We start from the raw sequence: 24368 nt of genomic DNA, 5'->3' as shown, positions 1-24368 counted from the left end.
TGACACAGGAGGGTTTGTTAGCCTGTCGACAGTAGCAAACAAGGTCTGTGTGTTATTGTTGTTTTTGGCAATGATGTCCGAGAAGAAGGATTGTCTTGCATTTCTCAGTTCCAGGTTGTAGATTCTAAGTCTTTCTTTATAGATAGACTCTCTTTTTTCTGTTCTTACCAATGTGGCATTTCTCCATGGAGACCTTTTTTTGCCAGGACAGTTTCAGCTTAGTGGGCGCAATGGCATCAATAATATTTGTGATTTTCACATTGAAATTGTCAACAAGCTCATTTACTGAGACCCAAGGGAGGGAGGGTGTGGAGGAGAACACCTGGATAAATGTTTCACAGGTGTTTTCTGTGATATACCGTTTTGTGATGACGTTTCTTTGAACATTTGTCTGCACAGAGATAGCACTCTCAAAGAAAACACAGGAATGATCAGAAAGAGCAACATCAGTCACAACAACCTTAGAAATGCTAACACCCTTGGACATGATCAAGACCTTTGTTATGAGTGGGCTCTGTCACATGCTGAATCAGTCCATAGTTATCAATGACACAACACAGTTCTTTAGTCCCCCTGTCATGGAGTCTGTCAACATGAATGTTGAAATCACTAACAATAACCACACAGTCAAAGTCAATATAGATTATAGACAGTAGTTCAGACAAATCATCAAAAAAGGTTGCACAGTATTTAGGTGGCCTGTAGACATTTAGGAACATAACTCAGGAAGAAGAATTCAACTGAAGAGCCACGTATTCAAAGGATGCAAAGTTTCCATAAGATATGTGCTTGCATTGAAGGGAATCATTAAACAAAACAGCCACTCCTTTCTTATGCACTCTAGCTTCACTCATAAACTGAAGTTGGGAGGAGCAGATTCAATAAGATCAGCAGCACTGGTATTTTGATCTAACCAGGTTTCAGTTAAGAACAAACAATCAAGATTGTGCTTGGTAATAAAATCATTGATTAAAAATGTGGACAAAAAAATCAATTCACCAGCTGTCACCTTCCTTACAGACTGCTGTTAAGTGGGTAGCCGCTGTAAGCCTTGCCTGTCGATGTGATACAATTTAATATACCAAAATATCAATTTATTCACGGGTTAAATACTATTGCAATCATATTAAAGCACACAATACAAACACATCGATTCATAACAAGAATGTGACTAAATATAACGTAATAATTATATTTTCAGTCAGGCATATTTTTAGAAGCATGAGGGGGTCCTTTTGCGGTTCACACGGAAACCAACGTTAATGACCCGATGTTTGTTATGCTACACTTAGCAGGTAACGCTTTTCATATAACAATGGTATTTGCACGAAAATAAGGACAGCTAAACATCAATATATGGTTTGTATTATTTTAAGTTTACATTACGAGGACTTAACACTAACTAGCTGTCATTTTAACGCTGTCAAAACGTTTGTTTACATCGTACATTCAAGTGGCTAACGACGTTAGCTTTGCTAATGCTAACTCTATTTTTGTTATTCATTTGTGCACACATTGAAAACGTATCAGCATCTTAACAGTGCCATGAAACGGACTGTGTTCTTGAAGGCTAACATTAACCCAATTTGTAGCCACATCAATAACAGAAAACAGAGCTAACGTTATGTTCCTAGCCAAGGCAATACAGCTAGGCTAGGTGGCTAACGAACCGTGACTGCAACGGAACTGCTTTGTGTCAAATGTTGGCGGTTGGAGAAGTCTGAAGTCTACTTTTTGTGTTATTATTAATATTCTGTCAAGTTAGCCAGTAGTGCAAGAAGTAATCAAATGCTTTAACTTTTTACCTGAACGTGCTAATACCACACTGTCAAAATACTTCACTACAAGGTAAAATCCATCAAACCATCCTGTGAAAACTACATTTCTCTAAAAAGTCACATTTCCATGACAACTCCGTTTTCATCTTTGTGACGATGCATTTTCCAGACGATCCAAGATGCTTTTTAAATAGTTTATTTGGAGATACAAATGTACTGAAATATTGTATTTAAATGATCAGTAAAACGTACAATATTTACCTCTGAGATACAGAGCAGTAGAAGTATCAAGTAGCATTAAATGGAAATGCAGTACTAAGTTGTATTTGAATATTCCACCACTGGTTTACTGTTCCATCTGCTCTTTGTTAAATCTTCGTTTTAATAAGCTTCCTGCTTTATTGTTCTACTTCTGTCCAGTTAGAAATTGAAATTGCAATTTGATAATAATAATAACATTGTTTATTGATGTGGAACTTTATATTTCGAAATGCAATTGAAATATAATTACATCAAGTAACACATTCAAATAGTCCCCATTTGTGCCTCTCATTAATAACATTTGAGTCACAAGCACCTTATATTCCTGAAAAATGAATACATTTGAACAAAATAGTTATTTCACACAATTTACTGCTATTTTGAATATATTTCTATAAATATAATTTTAGAGTTATGTCATAAAATATAACTAAATTCTGTCTGCTGTAGGAGAATCTTTCGAAAGTTGCTGCTGTATTTTCTCATGCCGATAATACCATAAGGTAGCCATTATTTTTGAAGTTTTAGCTCTTTTTGTAAAACGCAAGCAATGTATGTTATTTTATATCAAAATGTAAAATATTGGAAATAAAATAAATAAATAAAGTAAATCTCATAATGAAATATTAATTTGCACATTGTCACCCACTTAATTTGGATGACTAAAATTGGGAAGTGGTTTAAATATGTTTTCCATTGTGCAACAGACAGAATATGTATTCATGCATATGTGTATTTTTGGATTCTGGAGATACCTTCATAAACAAGTTCTTGTTGTCTTTCCTCAGCATGCCCGCTGAACGCAAGCACTCAGTAAACATGGATGAGAAAGATGTTTGTACCTTCAGTAACAAGGAAAAAGAGAAGGACAGAGATGGTGAGAGAAGACCAGCATCTGCCCGAGACAAAGTAAAAGACGAGGCCAAAATGAGCGGTAAAAAAGACAGCGGCAAGGAGGAGAAGAGGAAACGCCTCGAGGAGGAAAAGAAGAAGAAGGAGGAAAAGGAACGGAGAAAGAAAGAGGAGGAAAAACAGAAGGCAGAGGAGGAGGAGAAAAAGAAAGAAGAGGAGGAGAAGAGACAACAGGAGGAAGAGGAGAAGAAACTTCAAGAGGAGGAGGCTAAAAGACAACGTGAGGAAGAAGCAGCTCTCTTGAAGTAAGTGGTGGTGAATCTTGATGTTTTCTTTCAACATTACTAAGGTTAAGAATGTCCCATCCACATGTCTTTTTATGTCCTCTGAACACTCGCACTCTCTGTATCCATTTCCTGTCAGTAAAAATCCCATTTCAACCGGTACATGTTTAACTACTAGAAGAATTCTTTCCATTGCATCATCTTCCACACCTGGAATACAAAGTGAAATATGTTGTAACATGGAAATGATGTATTGTTTGATGACAAAATGTCATTATTGCATAAAAGGAAGTGATACATTGACGGTTGTAATATTTCACCTTTATGTTTCCTGCGTTCCAATTGCATGACCCTCAAGAAATGTAAACCCAATGCAGGTACCCTCTCTTTTTCTGTTGTATTTATCATTAACTTTCTCCATTTTTTCTCATTTCTGCAGGGAAAAGGAGGAGGGACATCAGCTGCATCAGGAGGCCTGGGAGCGCCATCAGTGCAGGAAGGAACTCCGCAGGAAGAACCAAAACGCCCAAGAGGGTCGGCCCGAAGAGGCTTTCTTCAGCCGTCTGGACTCGAGCCTTAAGAAGAACACCGCGTTTGTCAAGAAGCTGCGCACACTCACTGAACAGCAACGAGACTCGCTCTCCAATGACTTCAACTCACTGAACCTCAGCAAGTACATTGGCGAGGCCGTGAGCTCCGTAGTGGAGGCCAAGCTGAAGATCTCTGATGTAGGCTGCGCTGTTCATTTGTGCTCCCTCTTCCACCAACGGTACACCGAGTTTGCTCCCTTACTGCTGCAAGCATGGAAGAAGCACTTCGAAGCAAGGAAGGAGGACAAGGCGCCCAACGTGAGCAAGCTGCGCACTGACCTGCGCTTCATTGCTGAGCTTACCATCGTCGGCCTCTTCACTGACAAAGAGGGGCTTTCGCTCATTTACGAGCAGCTGAAGAACATTATTGGGACCGACCGCGAGACACACACTCATGTGTCGGTGGTCATCAGCTTCTGTAAGCACTGTGGGGATGACATCGCCGGTCTCTTGCCCCGCAAGGTGAAAGTGGCTGCCGAGAAGTTCGGCTTGGGCTTCCCTCCGAGCGAGATAATCAGCACCGAGAAGCAGCAGCCCTTCCAGAATCTTCTACGGGAGTATTTCACATCGCTCACGAAACACCTGAAGAAGGACCACCGTGAGCTGCAGAACACTGAGAGGCAGAACAGGTGAGAGTCTGACCACAGCTAGTACTACTTGTTCACTATTTGTAGTTCACTATGAAAGGACCTCTTCACATTTTCTCTTCCTCTTCAGGCGTATCCTACATTCCAAAGGGGAGCTGAGTGAGGACAGGCACAAGCAGTACGAAGAGTTTGCCACTTCCTACCAGAAGCTGCTGGCCAACACTCAGTCCCTGGCTGATCTGCTGGATGAAAACATGCCTGAGCTGCCTCAGGACAAGACTGTGCAGGAGGGTGTGTGTCCTTTCGGTTCGGTTCATAGCCAAATTTAAAGCGGTCTTGAAGGTTATTTGTTTTTATTTGATGTATAACTTCTCCATGCCCTCTCAGAGCATGGTCCTGGCATTGACATCTTCACCCCTGGTAAGCCTGGAGAATATGACCTGGAGGGAGGGATCTGGGAAGACGAAGATGCTCGTAACTTCTATGAAAACTTGGTGGACCTGAAGGCCTTCGTCCCTGCCATCCTCTTCAAGGACAACGAGAAGAGCAGCCAGGGCAAGGATGACGGCAAAGGTAAATTTAATACAGACAGATGAAGAAAGAGATTCACACAGAGGTGTTGTTTTGACTGTGCTGATGTTGCCATCCTGTTCAGATGGCAAAGATGGGAAGGACGTGGCGAGCACCACTGAGGAGCTGGAGCTGGAGCTGGAGGCTCTGGACATTGCAGAGGAACCTCTTGAACTGGAGGGAACAGACGAGGCAGAGAATGAAGAAATGACCAAGAAACTGTTGGATGAGCAAGGTAGTCATGAGCCACAATTTGACAGCCACCTCTGTTCTTCAATATTACATTTTTTTTTGCAGTGTGAATTTTATTTTTTTAGTGCATTTTGTAATAAACCTTTATTTGTGTAGAACAAGAGGATGAAGAGGCCAACACAGGGTCCCACTTGAAGCTAATTGTGGACGCCTTCATCCAGCAGCTCCCCAACTGTGTCAACAGAGACCTCATAGACAAGGTGATGACAAACAAACGAGAATGCATACGTTTGACTTGGTGGCATGTGTTTGTTTGACAAAATGCCTTGCTTTGAGTTGATATGAACAAAGTAATATTCTGGAAGTGTTTTAGGCATTTCCACCTGACCTCTGCTAGATGACTAGCTATTATGTATAGTAAATAGTTACATATGTGTAATGGAAAGTTGATGACCAGTCAATCCATTTTGTGTTGTTATATTTATGTTGTGTTTATGTGTTGACTCCTGCAGGCTGCAATGGACTTCTGCATGAACATGAACACCAAATCTAACAGGAGGAAGCTCGTCCGAGCCCTCTTCACTGTCCCCAGGCAAAGGTAAAGCCGTGCAAACCACAGATATTATCTCTGTTGTGCAAACTGCAATCAGTTCGATGTCGTTTGTCTTTTGGTATAACTTTAAACAGCCGTACCCGCTGGACACGTGCAAACACGACCGTCACAAATACTTCAGAAGGTCTTAAAATCTACATTTGAGGAAATATTTTATATTACAATGGCAAATTGTTAACAAGATATGTAACCTCTGTTCTGTTATAATATATTTAATACATGACTATTTTCTTTTCAGGGATTAAAGTATGTTGATGAACTAATTATTACTATTCCTCTTCTCCTCTTGAGGATGCTGGTTTATGGTGTTTAACCAGTACTACTCGTTGACTTCTTGCTTCTTCACAGTATATTTTGTTTGTATGCACACAATGTAACAACTAGCGCATTGAGCATAAACATCTTTGTCCATGAATAACTCATGCTCCATCGGTGAAAGCTCGCAAAACCAAACTTAAAGAGACGGATATTTCAGTATTTGTTGTTACAGACCAAAAACAGAGAGGGCTGCATTCATCAGGCAGACACAAACACAAAGACTCATCAAGAATCATTATGTTGCTTTGTATATGCTGGATGTACAACAGGCAACATATTTTGCAAAACAACTTAATCATTTGATAATATGGCAGTGTTATGATAACAGCTTGCTCTGCTGCCTTCAAGTTGGAAAACAATCTATTAAAGTGGCTAAACTAAAAGGATAAAAGCATCATGTATACACAGCTACGTTTTTCAATCGTCTGATGAACGCAGGCTACGCCATGGCTTGCGTTACACGCATGATGAGGAAACGTCCATTCAGTGCAACAGTGAGGCCCATGAAGAAGAGTCTAAGGGCAATAAGAAACGTATAGATTATTGCAAGCTTTATGATGTACCTTTAAACACCACCAGAGGGTGCCGTCTTCATAGTTTATAGTCTGAAGATCAGCAGATCACTGAGTCATTCTCCTCCTGCAGGTTAGACCTCCTGCCCTTCTACTCTCGCCTGGTGGCGACTCTTCATCCGTGCATGTCCGACGTGGCTGAGGACCTCTGCTCCATGCTGAAGGGAGACTTCAGGTTTCATGTAGGTTCTTTGTTTGTTGTGGAGTTTTATTGTGACTAGACAGATGCCTCTGAAACCGAAGCATTTAACAAACTCTGCAGGAGCAAACTAGCAGGACTATACATTTTTCTTCTCTTTTGACTCACAAACACATTGTGATCATTTTGTTGTACTTGATGTTTGTGCTGTAGATTCGGAAGAAGGACCAGATCAACATCGAGACAAAAAATAAAACGGTCAGATTTATTGGGGAGCTGGCCAAGTTCAAGATGTTCTCAAAAACCGATACGCTCCATTGTCTCAAGGTGAGAGCTGAGGCTGTTTTTTCCTGAGCTGATCAATGTGAATGAAATATTAAGAAGAAGAATATTAAATGTGTATGTGTGCGTGTCCCAACAGATGCTGCTGTCTGACTTCACCCATCACCATATAGAGATGGCCTGCACACTGCTGGAGACCTGTGGCCGCTTCCTTTTCAGATCTCCCGACTCCCACCTGCGTACCAGCGTCTTGCTGGTTTGTACACGGTTTTCCACAACTTGTTTTTGTTATGTCAGGCCGACCTGAAAACTAGCTGAAACCTAGGAAGACAAGAAGCGCTTTCCACCAAAGTGCTGGTCAAATGTGCGAACAACCTACTGAAACCCCCTTCCCCCCCACACTCTTCCAACATTGAAATTCGGGCGCCTGTGTACAACAATTTCTGGTGCTATATCCTCAAAAATTCACTATTACTCGTAAGAGTTTTATTTGCAGTTGTAGTCTAGATGTAAACGGCTGATATTTTTCTTTCTGCATTTCAGGAGCAAATGATGCGTAAAAAGCAGGCACAGCATCTGGACGCCCGCTACGTGACGATGGTGGAGAACGCCTACTACTACTGCAACCCCCCACCCATGGAGAAGACGGTGAAGAAGAAGAGGCCGCCGCTGCAGGAGTACATCCGCAAGCTGCTCTACAAGGACCTGTCCAAGGTCACCACCGAAAAGGTGCTGAGGCAGATGCGCAAGCTGCCCTGGCAGGACCCCGAGGTCAAGAGCTACCTGATCTGCTGCATGGTCAACATCTGGAATGTCAAGTACAACAGCATCCACTGCGTGGCCAACCTGCTGGCCGGGCTGGTGGCCTACCAGGAGGACGTGGGCATCCATGTGGTGGACGGAGTGCTGGAGGACATCCGGCTGGGCATGGAGGTAGGGAGAGATACTTGCATAGGATTTACTGACTATAGATATAAAGATTGACAGGTTTATTTCTGTACACTTAATGATTCCAGAAAGGTGACGTTAGGCACAGTGACGGCAAAGGAAGCCAAACCAGTTGCTAATCTTAATTGACAGTTTAGACAGATGATTGAAGAGGAAGTCCATGTTGTTACTGTTATTAGTGTGAGGAACACTGTTACATGTTGCAGGACACGTGAGAAATGCTGTCTGGCTTCATCCTGAGCTGGAGTTATGTGGATTTGCACAACACGAACCATTTGAGGCTTTGACAACAGAGTGGCAACATTTAAAAATGCTAGAAAGAAAGCCGTGCTAGGGTACACGCGGTATTTACTATTTCGGGGAACATCACTGATGCTTGGAATGTTTGAGTTTGCTGTGATGTAACATCGAGTCCCTTCAGTCTTTCTTTTTCTGTACTTGACTTTACTGGATACAGCTGAGAGAGGGCTTTACCCAGCATGCCGTTTGCAATGTGTAGCAATTATTATTATAGGGAACAACAGAGTCTCCGCTCGATACACTACACAGCGTTTACAGCAAAACACATCGGATGAATGGTTGTCCAAAAAATCAGACGGAAAGGGCCTCCTTCCATGTGAGCTAGATTAGGTCGGAAACAGCAATATATTGACATTTGAATTTATTCTCGAAATGCTAAATTAAAAAAATCTTCCTTTTCATATTTCCCCCCTTATGCCTTACCCTTCCCTTGAAAAAGGGTTATTATTGTGACATGTAGTCACTTTTTCAATTTGTATTTGTAAATCTTGATGGCTGGAGCTCCGGCAGCTCCATTAAAATACTTGTTACATGTACTTTTCATTCTTGAATTACATTTTGTTCTTAATACTTTACTGAGTAAGATTTTTAACTGAGTATTCTTTACAATCTTGTATGGTTACTTTTACTCATCAGAGGTTCTTCTTCCACTGCTGTCTGTTCTCAGGTCAACCAGCCCAAGTTCAACCAGCGGCGGATCAGCAGCGCCAAGTTCCTGGGCGAGCTCTACAACTACCGCATGGTGGAGTCGGCCGTCATCTTCCGCACCCTCTTCTCCTTCATCTCCTTCGGGATCAACCAGGACGGCAGCCCCAGCGTGTTGGACCCTCCGGAGCACCTGTTCCGCATCCGCCTGGTCTGCACCCTGCTTGATACCTGCGGCCAGTACTTTGACCGAGGCTCCAGCAAGAGGAAGCTGGACTGTTTCCTCATCTACTTCCAGGTATGTCTGCTCCCAGTGCTCCTAACTTTAGTTTTAGATTCTCAGTGTCATTCTGAGGTTCAGGCTGGTGATGGTCACTCTAAAATCAATAAATAAAACATAATAGACACTCGCACATTTGCTCTGTAGTGAGGATTAAATTGAGATTTCTGACACTTTTCATTACAAGTAATCATTGCCTATTTGTGTCACACAATAGACATCTTTACATCAATAACATGCGATACATTGCATTGTGGGATTGTAAGGGTGGGATGTTAATAAGGGCAGTGCACTAAATAAAGAGATTTGGTCCAAAATTGGTGGGGTAAAAAAAAACAACAAACAAGAAAAATTGACTTTGACAAGAAAGAAAAATGTTCTCCAGGGCAGCATTTTTTATTTTGAAGTACCATTTCCCTCTAGTGAGTAGAGGCGCCATTACATGCGACATTACAGAACAATAAGCCTATCGATGCAGCTGTTACACAATGTTCTGTGACTGTAACCTGTTTTAAATTTGGATCACAAATTCAGAAAGACTGCCTTTATATCATTCAGCATATCATTAGCATTCAAATGATGTATCTAAAAACAAAGAAAAAAAATATTCTTTGAGATTATAATACATTTGTGAGAAAATAATCAGAAATTCTCTGAGATTTAAGTGACAAATATAGTAATCTAACCTACGCTAACATTTTTGCCAGGTCTCACTCACAAAAGAGATGATGTATCTCAAGTGACTTCCTGGTCAAATTGAAGGTTTGATAAATCTAATCATGTTGCGTGTCTACAGCGGTACATCTGGTGGAAAAAGAGCATTGATGTTTGGACCAAGGACCATCCGTTCCCCATCGACATCGACTACATGATCACCGACACCCTGGAGCTGCTCAGGCCCAAGATGAGGCTGAGCTGCTCCCTGGAGGAGGCCACCAAACATGTGACCGACCTAGAGAGGGAGGTGCTCTTCAAACTAGGTAGGACACATCTAAAGATGAATGCAGGAGGTAGTTGTCTGTATCGGCATGTAATGATGAAGTGGGTAAAGGATGTGAGTGCAGCAGCTGGTCTCGCTGGTTGAGCTGCTCTCTGTCGTCCCGGCTGAGCAGCATTCCCTGGTGTGTAGGAGGACGATCCTGCTGCATCACTCATCGCTGCGCTTTATCCGTCAGACAGGTTTTAGTTCCTGGAAACACACACATACTCAACACACACACTCGAAGGGCTCCGTCAATGCAGAGTTGTTAGAAGTGATGATTATGAATTAAAATGATTGACGTCCATTGCAGTTTCTCTCTCAATACATAGTGTTCAATTTAGGTTGCACACCCAAATAGATTTGTCCTCACCAACAAGAGTGACGTGCATGATGTGATCCACAAGCACTTTGGTAATCATAGAATCATCGCAGTTATCTTTTTATGCAAAATGTGGCAAACATTCTCTGGTTCCCGCTTCAAAAATGTCTTTGTTTCATATCATTGTAAACTGAACATCTCTGTACGCTGGACTGTTGATCCAACAAAACAATCTGCAAACGCCACTTTGAGCTCTGGAAACTTGTAAATACATTTTGTCAGTAATTTCTTCTTATTTTATTTATTTTTTATTTTTTTGGACCAAAGGCTTAATTAAGACAATAATTGTAAGATGAGTTGATCATGTATAAAATTGTTAACTCCTAAATCCCTATAAGCAAATCATTTAACCCTTACTCCCTGAGGATAACAAAATCACTGTTAACGCCATAAAACATACATAAATCTCCTTTGAAATGCAATGTCGTAAAAGATGGCAGACCGAACTCCGACTAGACGAAGGCTAAAAGTACCTCCAGCTACCGAATTCAATACTTGAACTACTGAACAAGGAACGTTGGAAAACATATAACTACTATGCTGTGTTATAACCTGTATTATAGACATGCATTGCTGCAGAGTGAAATGTGAAAAATGGCCGAGGAGGAAGAAGGAAAGGTCTGTGCAGCAGGTGTATGTCACTCTGCAGCCTGCTCAGCTCAGCTCATTACAAGTAAAAGTCCTGCAGACAGGAGTTTAGCAGGAACAGCTACAATATTTTGCTACTTTCCACCGAGATGGAGCTATTTTCTCATGTCTCTTAAGGGGCAAATACATTCTATAGTCCAAGGTTCCAAAAGGGGCATTGCCGCTGTATTACGGAGCAGAAAATGAATTAATACTTAATAGTGATGATCTCCACTGCACTGTAATATTAATATATAATGAGATGGCAGTGTATCAACGCAGAAGGGTTAAAATATCATGTATCATATATATCATATATTATGCATTATTAGTTATGGCGTCATTAGATTGTTAATACTGATGCATCAATTTTTGTGCCTGAAACAGTTGAATAATTAAGTTAAATATCAAGAGAAGGAGGCCAAGAAGATGGATTTTGAATTGTGTTACCTTGTTTTATTGTTGTTGTTGTTGTTGTTTTGTATGAAAAGCTACAAAGCAGTAAATCTATCTGACAAATAAATGTATGTGTATGTGTGTGTATGAGAGAGAGAATGCAGGAGAGAAAGTGATTGATGAGGCTGATGGAGGCCCCCAAAGCTAAACAGTGGTTCCATTGTTAACGTTTCATACTTTAACCAGGATCAGGCATTCCTCAGACGCCGAGTCACACCAGACCTGATCTTCAACTCCAGGCCGCCTGCCTGACTTCATTTATCTGGGGTCACCGCAATTAGACTCTACATAATTAGACTCTCTAATTGGCTGTAATTATTGATGCAAAAGAACAAACTGAGACAATGGGTCCCTCCTGAGTGTCTATATGCAGCTTGTGTGTGCTGCTCTCGCCGGGTTGGGCGTGGAGGAATTTATGATGTAACCTCTCATAGCAACCTGTGTTTTTAATGCAGATAAATTCAACCTGGGTTCCTCATTTCCCAATGTCACACTGTGTTTACATAAAGGCCTGGCCATGGAGAAGGACGGTCGCTCCAGTGCCATGAGCGAAGGGGAGGTTCTCGACGAGGAAGACGACGACGGCGATGACGATGAAGAGGGTGGTGCCGAGACTGAGGAGCAGTCGGGCAACGAGAGTGAGATGAACGAACAGGAAGAGGATGTGAGTCCTTTTTTATTATGATGATGACCTCACTCTTCAAAACTTCATCCTGTTTGTCCGCTTACCTGGTTTCTGAAACTATATTTGACAATAAGATTTGGGTGTGATGAGCTCACTTGTGTGTCACCTGTCAAATAAACAGCTGGGAGTTCACTCACCTCCAGTTCCTTTTTGTCGGGTCTGTCGCCCGACACGCCTCTCTGGGACCTCAACCAAACTCTGTGCTTATTCCTCCTCTTGGAATGCCGCTGTATATAAACAAAGCGACCCTCTGGTTGTTGGCCATGTTTGTTTTGGTACGAGAAAACACGACAGTTCTCAGCGGGGATCGATTCTTAGATGCATCAGGATGCGGACGTGGACGATTCTGAATCGATTCACAAATGTCAAAAATAGATGATTTTATTCAGTATTGTTTATGGAGGGCTGTACGGTGGTGTAGTGGGTAGCACTGTATCCTCACAGCAAGAGGTCCCAGGTTCGATTCCCAGGTCGGGTTCAGGTCCCTTCTGTGTGGAGTTTGCATGTTCTCCCTGTGTAAGCATGGGTTCTCTCAGGGTTCCTCCCACAGTCCAAAGACATACCTGTCTGTCTCTACATGTCAGCCCTGTGATAGACTGGTTACCTGTCTGTCTCTACATGTCAGCCCTGTGATAGACTGGTTACCTGTCTGTCTCTACATGTCGGCCCTGTGATAGACTGGTTACCTGTCTGTCTCTACATGTTAGCCCTGTGATAGACTGGTTACCTGTCTGTCTCTACATGTCAGCCCTGTGATAGACTGGTTACCTGTCTGTCTCTACATGTCGGCCCTGTGATAGACTGGTTACCTGTCTGTCTCTACATGTCGGCCCTGTGATAGACTGGTTACCTGTCTGTCTCTACATGTCAGCCCTGTGATAGACTGGTTACCTGTCTGTCTCTACATGTCAGCCCTGTGATAGACTGGTTACCTGTCTGTCTCTACATGTCGGCCCTGTGATAGACTGGTTACCTGTCTGTCTCTACATGTTAGCCCTGTGATAGACTGGTTACCTGTCTGTCTCTACATGTCAGCCCTGTGATAGACTGGTTACCTGTCTGTCTCTACATGTCTCCCTGTGATAGACTGGTTACCTGTCTGTCTCTACATGTCTCCCTGTGATAGACTGGTTACCTGTCTGTCTCTACATGTCAGCCCTGTGATAGACTGGTTACCTGTCTGTCTCTACATGTCAGCCCTGTGATAGACTGGTTACCTGTCTGTCTCTACATGTCAGCCCTGTGATAGACTGGTTACCTGTCTGTCTCTACATGTCTCCCTGTGATAGACTGGTTACCTGTCTGTCTCTACATGTCAGCCTTGTGATAGACTGGTTACCTGTCTGTCTCTACATGTCAGCCCTGTGATAGACTGGTTACCTGTCTGTCTCTACATGTCAGCCCTGTGATAGACTGGTTACCTGTCTGTCTCTACATGTCAGCCCTGTGATAGACTGGTTACCTGTCTGTCTCTACATGTCAGCCCTGTGATAGACTGGTTACCTGTCTGTCTCTACATGTCTCCCTGTGATAGACTGGTTACCTGTCTGTCTCTACATGTCTCCCTGTGATAGACTGGTTACCTGTCTGTCTCTACATGTCTCCCTGTGATAGACTGGTTACCTGTCTGTCTCTACATGTCTCCCTGTGATAGACTGGTTAACTGTCTGTCTCTACATGTCTCCCTGTGATAGACTGGTTAACTGTCTGTCTCTACATGTCTCCCTGTGATAGACTGGTTACCTGTCTGTCTCTACATGTCTCCCTGTGATAGACTGGTTACCTGTCTGTCTCTACATGTCTCCCTGTGATAGACTGGTTACCTGTCTGTCTCTACATGTCTCCCTGTGATAGACTGGTTACCAGCTTGTGACTGTTTTGTTTTGTGCAGGAAGGGTCCGAGAACGAAGAAGAGGACCGGGAGGAAGAGGAAGAAGAGAACACAGACTACCTGACGGACTCCAATAAAGAAAATGAGACTGATGAGGAGAACAACGTAAGATCAAACACGGAGAGCTGTAGATAAGAGAGATTCAGATTTCTTGACAGGAAAGAGGTATTAATAGAGAGATGTGTTAACATGCTGCATGTGTGTAGGAGGTTACCATCCGCGGAGGTGGACTGAAGCATGTGGCCTGTGCTGAGGACGAGGACTTCATTCAGGCTTTGGATAAGATGATGCTGGAGAACCTGCAGGTATGACGACATGTAAACTCACCTGGCGGCTTAAATGTGAAAGCAGGAAACGGTTTGCAACATGCGTGTGTTCATGTGTTAAAGGAAAGGCAACTTAACAGTAACTCCACATGTTTCAGTGCATGTCTCAAAGGAGCTCAATCAAAGCATGTCTTTTATGTTTCAATACTGTATATCTTCCATGTAAATATGATGTCATTTTCATTTGTTTTTCTTCCTTTAGTGCTACTTTTATATCATAAGTAGGGATGTAATGGTACACAAAATACACGGCTCAGTACGTTACCAGTTTTCGGGTCACAGTTTGTTACATTTGGGTACAATGGGGAAAAATGCAGAAAATAACTTTTTTTGTTCATTCAAAAATTAGGAACATTCAACAGTTGTTTGTTGTCCATAATTCTAACTTTAACAGTTAAGGCATTCAAATACTGGCCTATTGTCAATAAAAAATAACAAAAATGAATCCAAGAACATGTTATGTAAATGTAACCCAATTTCCCCCAGGGATTTCAGAAATACTTCTGATTGTGTAACCCTCCATCATAAGACTCTGATAAGTCCTGTTGAAAATGCCTGAACTGTAACTTCATCTCGTCACAGACTAAAAGACATGTGAGTGACACGAGCACTTCTGTTTGTCTATGATCAAGTGTGCTCGCAGCCAAGCAGCCATAAACACTAAAACATTAGCTATGCTCTGTTAGCTTTGTCTCCGTGTGAATCTGCAGTGGGAGGAGCCTGAACGCTGTGAGGACAAAGACTCGTCATCCAGTCTGTGTTTGTCTCGTTCCGCTCAGTAAAGTGTATCCACAGATGAACCAGGCTTCAGTTTGACAGTGGCGCGGTCCATTGAGCTTATTAAACCCGGCTAACCGGGTTAAACCAACTAGCATGCTACAGCAACAACAACTGATGTGCTGCCAAAGCGTTCCTGGTAAAACTCACTGAACGTCCTGAACCGAAATTCTCTGGTATTAATAAGTGTACCAAAAAATAAGAAGGAATTTAGTATGAAAATATTGATATGATAATAATAATAATAATGGATCGGATTTATATGACACTTTTCAAGACACTCAAAGCGCTCTGACAGGGTTCCAGGTTCCATTCATTCACACAGTGGTAAACTACGATAGTAGCCACAGCTGCCCTGGGGCAGACTGACGGAAGTGTGGCTGCCATTCTGCGCCTACGGCCCCTCCGACCCCCACCTCAAACATACAGCAGTCATACACATTCACACAAGGCAAGCTGGGTGAAGTGTCTTGCCCAAGGACACAACGACCATGACACAGTGACAAGGGCGGGGATCGAACCGCCGACCCTCCGAACATTGGCCAACCCGCTCTACCAAATATTGAAGATCTAACTCGTCTGAAACCACATTTTTATATATTAGAAGATGAACCTTTCAATACATATGACAATTTTTTAACATATCCTTTTATATATAATAATAATCATAATAACTTAATTTTTATAGCACCTTTAAAAACAGCAGAATATACACACACTCACATTAAAACACATTAAAAAAATAAATAAAAAGTTAAAACGGGCGAGATCACATAAAAGCAAGTCTATAGAAGTGTGTTTTAAGAAGTGATCTGAAGAGGTCACTGGTTCAGCATTATTGAAACATGTCTTTCAACAGTTTGCTGCTGAAACAAACCTCCCTCCTGTGAACATGAATCGTTTTATGAAATTAGGCCTAATAAAGGATTACGTTATCTTATTACACTTTGGTGTCAACATCCCAGAAAGGTGAACCTTGTGCTTTGTGTTGACCGCAGCAGCGCAGCGGCGAGACGGTGAAGGTGCACCAGCTGGACGTGGCCATTCCTCTGCAGCTGAAGAGTCAGCTGAAGAAGGGTGGCTCCAGAGAGCCGTGCATCGGGGAGGGCGAGGACGCCGACATCTCCGACACCATGCAGTTCGTCATGCTGACGCGCAAGGGCAACAAGCAGCAGGTAAGGAGCACAGAGGATGGCTGTAGGCAGCTCCGCTCTGCAAACACACACAGTAGCAATGGCAAAATGTAAACCTACTCGATTACAAGTAAAAGAAATGAAAAACCTTGCTAGTACAAAAGTATTAGCATCGATTTACTTCTATGGAAGTTTATTTTATTTAACTGTCAGCGTGATGAATCTAGATCTAGATTATAATAGATTAGTGTGATTAAAATAAGGTCCCAAATAAGGTAAATACTTGGGTGTTGCTTATAATATATACAGATCATGTTATTTTCTTGTATATATATATATATATATATATATATAAATAAGGTACTTTTTTATAGTATTTAACATATATCATGAGTCAAGTTTTACTCCTATAGAGTTCTACTCATTGCTTTTGTCCATGAAAAGAAATGTGTCACTGTTTGGTAGGAGCTCCTAAATTGGTGTCAGTTTGAAAAGAAAATAGAACTTAGTAATGCAAAAAAAATACATATATTTCCATTGTTCTTTTCTTCGTGGAAACTCAAGGGCTTAAAGTGCCAACATTGAACGTGCTCAATATGCAGAATATCTGATATTATTGGATTATAATTCTTGATGCATTAGTATGTATACCACTTAAATGCTGATCATCTTGTAGTTGTGAATGTTTGAGGTGTTGTTAACAAGATGACTGCACATCTCAGAGGAGTGATACACTTTCACTGTCTAACAGAAACTTCCCGCGCACACACTCACCTCAGTCTAACTGAGCCCAGGAATAATATTGAGTGTGTGTGTGTGTGTGTGTGTGTGTGTGTGTGTGTGTGTGTGTGTGTGTGTGTGTGTGTGTGTGTGTGTGTGTGTGTGTGTGTGTGTGTGTGTGTGTGTGTGTGTGTGTGTGTGTGTGTGTGTGTGTGTGTGTGTGTGTGTGTGTGTGTGTGTCGTGGAGCTGCAGCGGTGGAATGTGTGGTTTGAGGGCAGAGACTGCGTCTTGTACTGCAGCAGGGTGTGTCCAGCTTTTTTTAATGGAGCATTCAGTCCACACGACTTCAGTGAGTTTTAAAGGACAGCTGCCAGATACACAAAACAGAATATCTTTGTAGGTGTGTTGTTGTTGGTGAGGTGTGTGTGTGGATGGGAAATTACTTTTCTCACTCTGTAAATACACTCACACGCGTTGTGTGTACACTGTGGGATGTACATGAACCCCTGTTTTTAAAAGATGTATTTGTATTTTGAGCAGAAAAAATTGAGCTATTTGGTGTGGGAATCCATAAGTAAAGAATATCATGAAGAGAAAAACAATCACCGGGACAAAGAGAACTAAGTCTAATTTATTTATTTAGGAAGATAAAAAAAGGAAGATAAAAATACTAATTATAAGTTACATATATAATGTTACTTTATATTTATAATTAATAAATACATTATATATAATTAATAGATTAATTAATACAATAATTTATAAATGAATTAAATATTTAAATATGAAGGAATGAATTGTTTTCCCCTGTCTATGCTAAGCTAACCTATGGGAGAGTATTTACAAGAACAAACGATGATCCTGACGAAACTCTTTTTCCCCATTTTTAAGTCAAAAACACAGGAGAGAAAACGTCAAGAAAAGAAAAAAAACATGTTTTTCAGTTCAGAGCGAAAGATTGGAAAAAATGTTTCACTACAATGATGATACAATGACATATTATAGCAGGTTTTCACATAAAACATATTTGCCTTGATGTTTTGGTGCAAAACATAAACGGTTAGAAAAAAGATCAAGCACTGCAAAATTCAAGAAAAGATGTAAAGATGTGCAATATATCAGTAGAGATTATAGGCAATACTAGAAATCAGTGGTCATTTATTTGGCAATTTCTATTCTATGTTTCAAAAGTAATGTAATAATGCTTCATGGAATACAGATTTAACGTCATTACTGTGTTAACTACATCCGTCCGGCCCACAACTTTATTGAGATACATTATATATTATATATAATTAATAGATTAATTAATACATTTATTTATGAATTAATTAAATATTTAAATATGAATGAATTGTTTTCCCCTGTCTATGCTAAGCTAAGCTAACCTATGGGCTAACCAAATCAGGTGAACCAAGCTGTCACCAGTCTAATGTTTTTTCCAAATGTGTCCCAGATCTTGTGTATATCAAGTTTGTGTGTCTCTGGTCCACAGTACAAGATCCTGAACGTGCCTCTGTCATCCCACCTGGCGGCGAACCACTTCAACCAGCAGCAGGCCGAACAGGAGGAGCGCATGAAGATGAAGAAACTCACCCTGGACATCAATGAGAGGCAGGAGCAGGAGGACTACCAGGGTACGAAGATGGGATCGACCTGTTTCTGTTCACACTCATGGAAGGAGATCATTGCAGATGATCTACTCTCTTATCTCACTACAGCAGACTCATTCACCCTTGTTTGGCACAACTCAGTGTTAACTATCAACTAGCTTACTTTGACTTGCAGGAGTTTTTATAGTGGAAAAGGAGTGACTGTGTGTGATTAACAGATTCATGCACGTAGTTGAATAAGACTTTGCATTCAAACAGTGATTTGTTTGTCCTTTCTTTTAGTGTATTGTTTAGCTTTCACTTGGTGGTGCAAATGTCTTACATGTGGTCAAAGTTCTTGTTTTTAAAGCCCTTTTTGTTTAGTCTTGTTTTTTTCTCGAAGGAAAGGTCGCCAAAGAAAGTCTTTTGTCATAGTTTCCATTGACAAAATTAAATTAAATACACAATATGTTATATGGGTTGTCAGGGTCTCTCAATCAAAACAATAACAGACAATAGAAGACGTAGTTTGGTGATTTGATTCATTCCTTTACCACAGAGGTCTCCTCTCCAAAACAAGCAGTCTCGCCGGATAAAACCAGCTTCACGTTAAAAATCTGTGTTTTTCTGGCGCTGTTCGGAGGACACAGGACATCTTGGAGGGACTGATAACCTAAGACCCAGACGTGTGAAGGCTATAACCCTTCATCTGTTTAAAATCTAGAAATTTAAATCTTAAAAACATGGCTAAAAACTGGACAAAATGTCCATTTCTGACAGCTTGTGACAAACAACCACAAAATGTCTCTGGTTATTAAAATTGTTTGTTTGTTTTTAAACATCTGGGATAATACACATCTCAAAATGTCCATATTGTAAATTTAAAAGGAACCCACATTTTTCTTCTGTGTGCTACAGAGATGATGCAGTCCCTTGCCCAGCGACCGGCTCCGGCCAACACCAACCGGGAGCGCCGGCCTCGCTACCAGCATCCGAAAGGCGCTCCCAACGCCGACCTCATCTTCAAGACCGGAGGAAGGTGAGACGCTATCATTGAAGCGCCGGCCCGGTGCTCCAAACAAACAAACAAACCACAGAGTGTGTTGGATGGCGACGCGAGGCGTAGGGCTCATTATCTTCTTAGAGTACGTACTGACTCTCCACCTCGTTGGTGTCTCTTGGAACAGAGTGCAAGAAATGAAAGGCTTGAAAGGTGAGACAGACAGGAGAGGCAAGACAGGAAAGACGAGCAGGAGAGGGACCAAAGACATAATGTGGAGTAGGCTAGATCAGCTCGAGGACTTTAATTGAACACCATCTCCGCAGATGAAGCTTCAGCAAGTTAGTTATCCAAAAGAAACGTTTGGTTGAGGAGTTCCTGTGTCTGCACTCTTAACTCATTCTGATTTTCAGGTGCTAATGAGTTCAAGTGAGATTTTTCTTTAAAAGCTTTGGAAATATTTGGAAATAAAGATTACTTGGAAGTTTATACTTCGTTAACAGCAGCACCTTGTGCGTCTTTCTTGCTTCTGTAAAGTGAAACGGCAACGCAACATGAACATTTTTAAGGATATGATGTCTGCACACTGTGGCATTTATTGACACAAATGTGACAGTTTTATTTTGGAAAGAGGTTTTTATGATTTTGTATACTTTTTTTAAATCTAGGAAGATTGTTAAAAAAAGGAAGAGGAGAGACAGGAAAGAGGGTTTAAAGATGGAGCAAAGGGTGTCATTTGTGATTTGGATTCAGTCAAAGTAATAAACGTTTCTAACAAGTATTGTGTGTGTATCAAAGCTTGATATCTCTTCTTCCTCTGAACCACAGAGCTCCATTAAAACACATCAATGAGCCTCACTGTTCTTCCTTCTCACCATGAACACACTGTTTATTTGTACTCGGTCCCACATGCAAATACTCCTGTTTGTTTGATTAGAAACTAGAGTGACCCGCTGTTACATAGATAGATAGATGGTGCATAGACATTTAAAAAAATCTAAAATAGATTTGTGTAAAGAATCAGGTTCTGCGTCATTTTAGGTTTTGGTCTGTTCATGTGATTTGAACTATAGCAGCATGTTTGATAATCGGTTAATTGGCTGAAAAAAAAAAGGTTTCCCCAAAATAATAGCTGTGGAAGTCCCTAGAGGCAAATGAGAAAAAAATTAGGTGATCCATTTTCTAAGTCTGATCTAGGTGGCAACCTCCGGTTCTGAAAAGAGAAGCCAACGCTGAAATGCCTTAAACTTGCATTCTCTCTGCTGGCCATCAGGGGGTGGCGACTCTGGTTGCAAAAAGAAGTCTGGTTGTATAGAAGTCAATGAGAAAATGTTCCTACTTCTCTCTTGATGTATTATCTCAGTAAATATTGTAATCATGAGTTTATAATCTCTAGTTTCAAGTCTTCTTCAATCCAGCATGATGTTCATTTAGTACATTATGGTCCATTTAGAGTCAAACACACCAGAAAGCAGGGGATGCTTTAGGGGCGGGGCTACCTGCTGATTGACAGGTTGCTACCAGGGCCTCACTACGTTGCTACCACTGATTTTTGGAAGCTAAATTAGTTTAACAACAGCTGCACACCAGAAGTCAGATGAATCCAGATGCAGTAAGGGGGCCGCTCTCCCAGCCGAGGGCCGGTCAAGAGTCGTGAGTGAGGAGTCAGCAGGCAGTAAAAGACGGACAATAAAATGTGTTTTAAGAGAGTGCGACACGGTGGTTGAGCATGACGCGTGGCCACTCAAAATATTATGCAGTAAGCTGCAGCAGAATCGGAGATTAGCTCTGGACAGACAAAGAGATGCACATTCACTCACACACAACTAATTGCATGATTTTCCTGGTGTTGATATTAAATCATTTTTAAAATGTATATAAAGATAATTAATTGTAATGCAAATTTTAGCCACACGAGGCCCAAGTGCACCACTATGTCGCTTTCTAAAAAGGATTAATAACATTGATATTTTCTTCAAGGTCATTTTAATTTATCCATAATCTGAACAAAAGGTACATATTATTCATGATGGCAAACTATATAATTAAAATGTATTGACTTATTGATTTATTTAATTTAGTTAAGAAAACATGAATGCTTTTAATCCTAAATCGCACATGTAGTGTAGAACACTTCAGCCTCTTCTGGCCAAAAGACGAAACTCTTTTTCCCCATTCTTAAGTCAAAAACACAGGAGAGAAAACGTCAAGAAAAGAAAAAAAAACATGTTTTTCAGTTCAGAGCGAAAGATGTTTCACTATAATGATGATACGATGATATATTATAGCAGGTTTTCACATAAAACATATTTGCCTTGATGTTTTGGTGCAAAACATAAACAATAAGAAAATAGGGAAAAAAGATCAAGCACTGCAGAATTCAGGAAAAACGATGTGCAATATATAATAGATTATAGGCAATACTGGAAATCAGTGGTCCTTTATTTGGCTATTTCTATTCTATGTTTCAAAAGTAATGTAATAATGCTTTATGGAATACAGCTTTAACGTTATTACTGTGCTTTAATTACATCCACAGCATCAAAAACAGGAACGTAATCCAGTTAATGAAATGTCTGAGGAATCACTTTTATGATTGACATGTTGCTCTTCGGCCTCACAGAGCTTCATAGCGAGGTTCAGCGCATAGTTTATCCGTCCGGCCCACAACTTTATTGCTCACAGCTCTCATGGCTTCATTTTCAGAGGAGAAGCTGTAAAAAGGGCTCTGTGCACGATGTGCAAGCGGACACCAGACGCTGTTCGAGACCAGCTGGTGCACATAGCGGAGCATTGAACAGTTACAGAGGCTGATGCAGAGGCCAAGTCCTGCTCCTTCTGGTGGACCTTATTGGGATGTGGTGCATTTCAAACAGGATCCAAAGCTTATTTGTCTCCCACCGTTGACTGCTGTAGAAATGATTTTCCAAAATGAGGTCCCGTGGTGGTCCACTGGAGGGGCGTGGCTTCGCCTCTCTCTCTCTCTACCCGGGCGTTGCTGTTGCTCGTCACGTCTACAGTAAATGTCTGCTCTGTCCTCCAGGAGACGCTGATTGGAGTCTGGGTCTGGGCTGAACGAGCGAGCAAGAGAGCGAATGAACAAGCGAGAGAGAGAGAGAGAGAGAGAGAGAGAAAGGAAGAGAAGATCGGAGGGGAAGCCGGTCTCAACAGGGAACGAGTCCTCCAGATGCCCCCCCCCCTCCCCTCCTCCCTCCTCGTCCCACCGAAGCTGGGGCAGACCACTACTCTGGACCTGAACACACACTTCTTGCCGAAGAGGCCTCAAGCCCGAAGAGGAGAGACCAAACCGGGGAGCTTTGGGGTCGGAGGTCAGGGGGTCAGGACAGATTGCTCTCTTTTCTTTTTTGTCTGTTGTCTGAGATGACAAAAAAAAAACCCAACCACTGTCTGGATCACAAAGATGACTGAACACGTGAGCGGCTGACCGGATGGCAAGATGGCGCGGGAAGGCTGGGAGAACCAACGGATCGCCTCCCGCTGCCAACCGCGTGGAGAGAACGACGCGACTTAGGAGTCTCAAACCTGTGAGGTGGTAGAAATCCACACAGGACTAGTGAGGGATACAGACATTTTCTTTTTGCTGTCGTGTTCACGGAGCGCTGCACGCTGTCGTCACAGCAGAGATGGAGACGGAGGGCGCGGTGGCGAGGTTTTAACACTGGTCGTTTGTTTGTTGACTGGTCACTCCGGTGACGCACGACGGGACGTTTTGTACACAAATGATGCTTTTTGAAATGTGGCCGATGAGATGAGACTCTTGTTCTGGAGTTATATGTTGATTCAGATTGATACGTCGCTGGCTATTTTCACTGCCATTCATATATATATCAATATATATAGAGAGAAATACGCTTTATTTTACGGGTTTGTCATTTCCTAGAAAGAACTTCGTAGTTTGCATCAGCTGGAGAGAACATAGACGTAGCATCATTTGAGTTTAAATGTTGAAGTAAAAAGAATCAAAATAATATTTATACATAATCAATTTCAAGTTTTGGAAGGGACAGTTCACCCCAAAATCCAAACTAACATATTTTTCATTTTACCTGGAGGGCTGTTTTTCCGATCACGATTGTATGAGGAACTATTTTATTACCCACCACTTGCATCACGAAAATAGTTCCCACGTGAACTGCTGCTCATGAGGCCTGTGGATGATCTTGAGTAATGGGGTCCAGATGTCTGGAGCCGTTGCTGTTTTTTTTTTTTGGTGTCATATCGTCCCATGACGTTGTAAAGAAGGCAGGTCGATATCTCCAGCACTAGACGGAGTAAGAGCCTGCAGGTACACAGGGAAATATGTAGTTTCATTTGGGGGTGAACTGTCCCTTTAAGTCATTACCTTTTAGAGCAGGTATGTCAAACTGATCCAGTAAAGGGCCGCTGTGGCTGCAGGTTTTCATTCCAACCAAGCAAGAACACACCTGATCCAACCAATCAAGGTGTGAAGGCAAATCAGGTAGGTGAATAAGTCGAGTCAGGTGTGTTCTTGCTTGGTTGGAATGAAAACCTGCAGCCACAGCGGTCCTTTACTGGATCAGTTTGACACACCTGTTTTAGAGAAACA

The 24368-nt window shown here is 41.7% G+C and overlaps 1 protein-coding gene across 2 annotated transcripts; it reads left to right on the top strand.

Moving 5' to 3' along the window:
* The first annotated feature begins 1227 nt into the window (after window positions 1–1227).
* On the top strand, window positions 1228–24146 carry upf2 (UPF2 regulator of nonsense mediated mRNA decay). 2 transcript variants are annotated; one of them, XM_084038475.1, is made up of 21 exons: window positions 1228–1295; window positions 2828–3196; window positions 3615–4394; window positions 4483–4643; window positions 4740–4925; window positions 5008–5157; window positions 5271–5374; window positions 5627–5712; window positions 6691–6799; window positions 6970–7083; window positions 7178–7294; window positions 7582–7971; window positions 8954–9229; window positions 10008–10191; window positions 12165–12319; window positions 14232–14336; window positions 14438–14536; window positions 16333–16509; window positions 18684–18825; window positions 19699–19819; window positions 22824–24146. In XM_084038475.1, exons 2-21 carry the CDS (start codon window positions 2829–2831, stop codon window positions 22831–22833), a joined length of 3834 nt encoding a protein of 1277 aa, XP_083894601.1. In that variant the 5' UTR covers window positions 1228–1295; window position 2828; the 3' UTR covers window positions 22834–24146. The 2 variants fall into 2 exon arrangements, with proteins under 2 accessions (XP_083894601.1, XP_083894602.1); XM_084038476.1 differs by lacking the exon at window positions 22824–24146 and having other exon boundaries at window positions 19699–20561.
* The last annotated feature ends 222 nt before the right edge of the window (window positions 24147–24368 follow it).

This window comes from Eutrigla gurnardus (assembly GCF_963514095.1).
Source record: "Eutrigla gurnardus genome assembly, chromosome: 21".
In the NCBI taxonomy this organism is placed as follows: domain Eukaryota; kingdom Metazoa; phylum Chordata; class Actinopteri; order Perciformes; family Triglidae; genus Eutrigla; species Eutrigla gurnardus.
Note: the sequence above shows the minus strand (reverse complement) of the source record. Positions and strands in the feature narration are given on the sequence as shown.

Excerpts from the sequence above, each read along its gene's own strand:
- upf2 (XM_084038475.1), top strand. The coding sequence starts at position 2,829 with ATGCCCGCTGAACGCAAGCACTCAGTAAACATGGATGAGAAAGATGTT. Across the intron at positions 14,337-14,437 it reads AGACTGATGAGGAGAACAAC|GAGGTTACCATCCGCGGAGG; the intron begins GTAAGATCAAAC and ends GCATGTGTGTAG. Across the intron at positions 18,826-19,698 it reads GGAGCAGGAGGACTACCAGG|AGATGATGCAGTCCCTTGCC; the intron begins GTACGAAGATGG and ends TGTGTGCTACAG.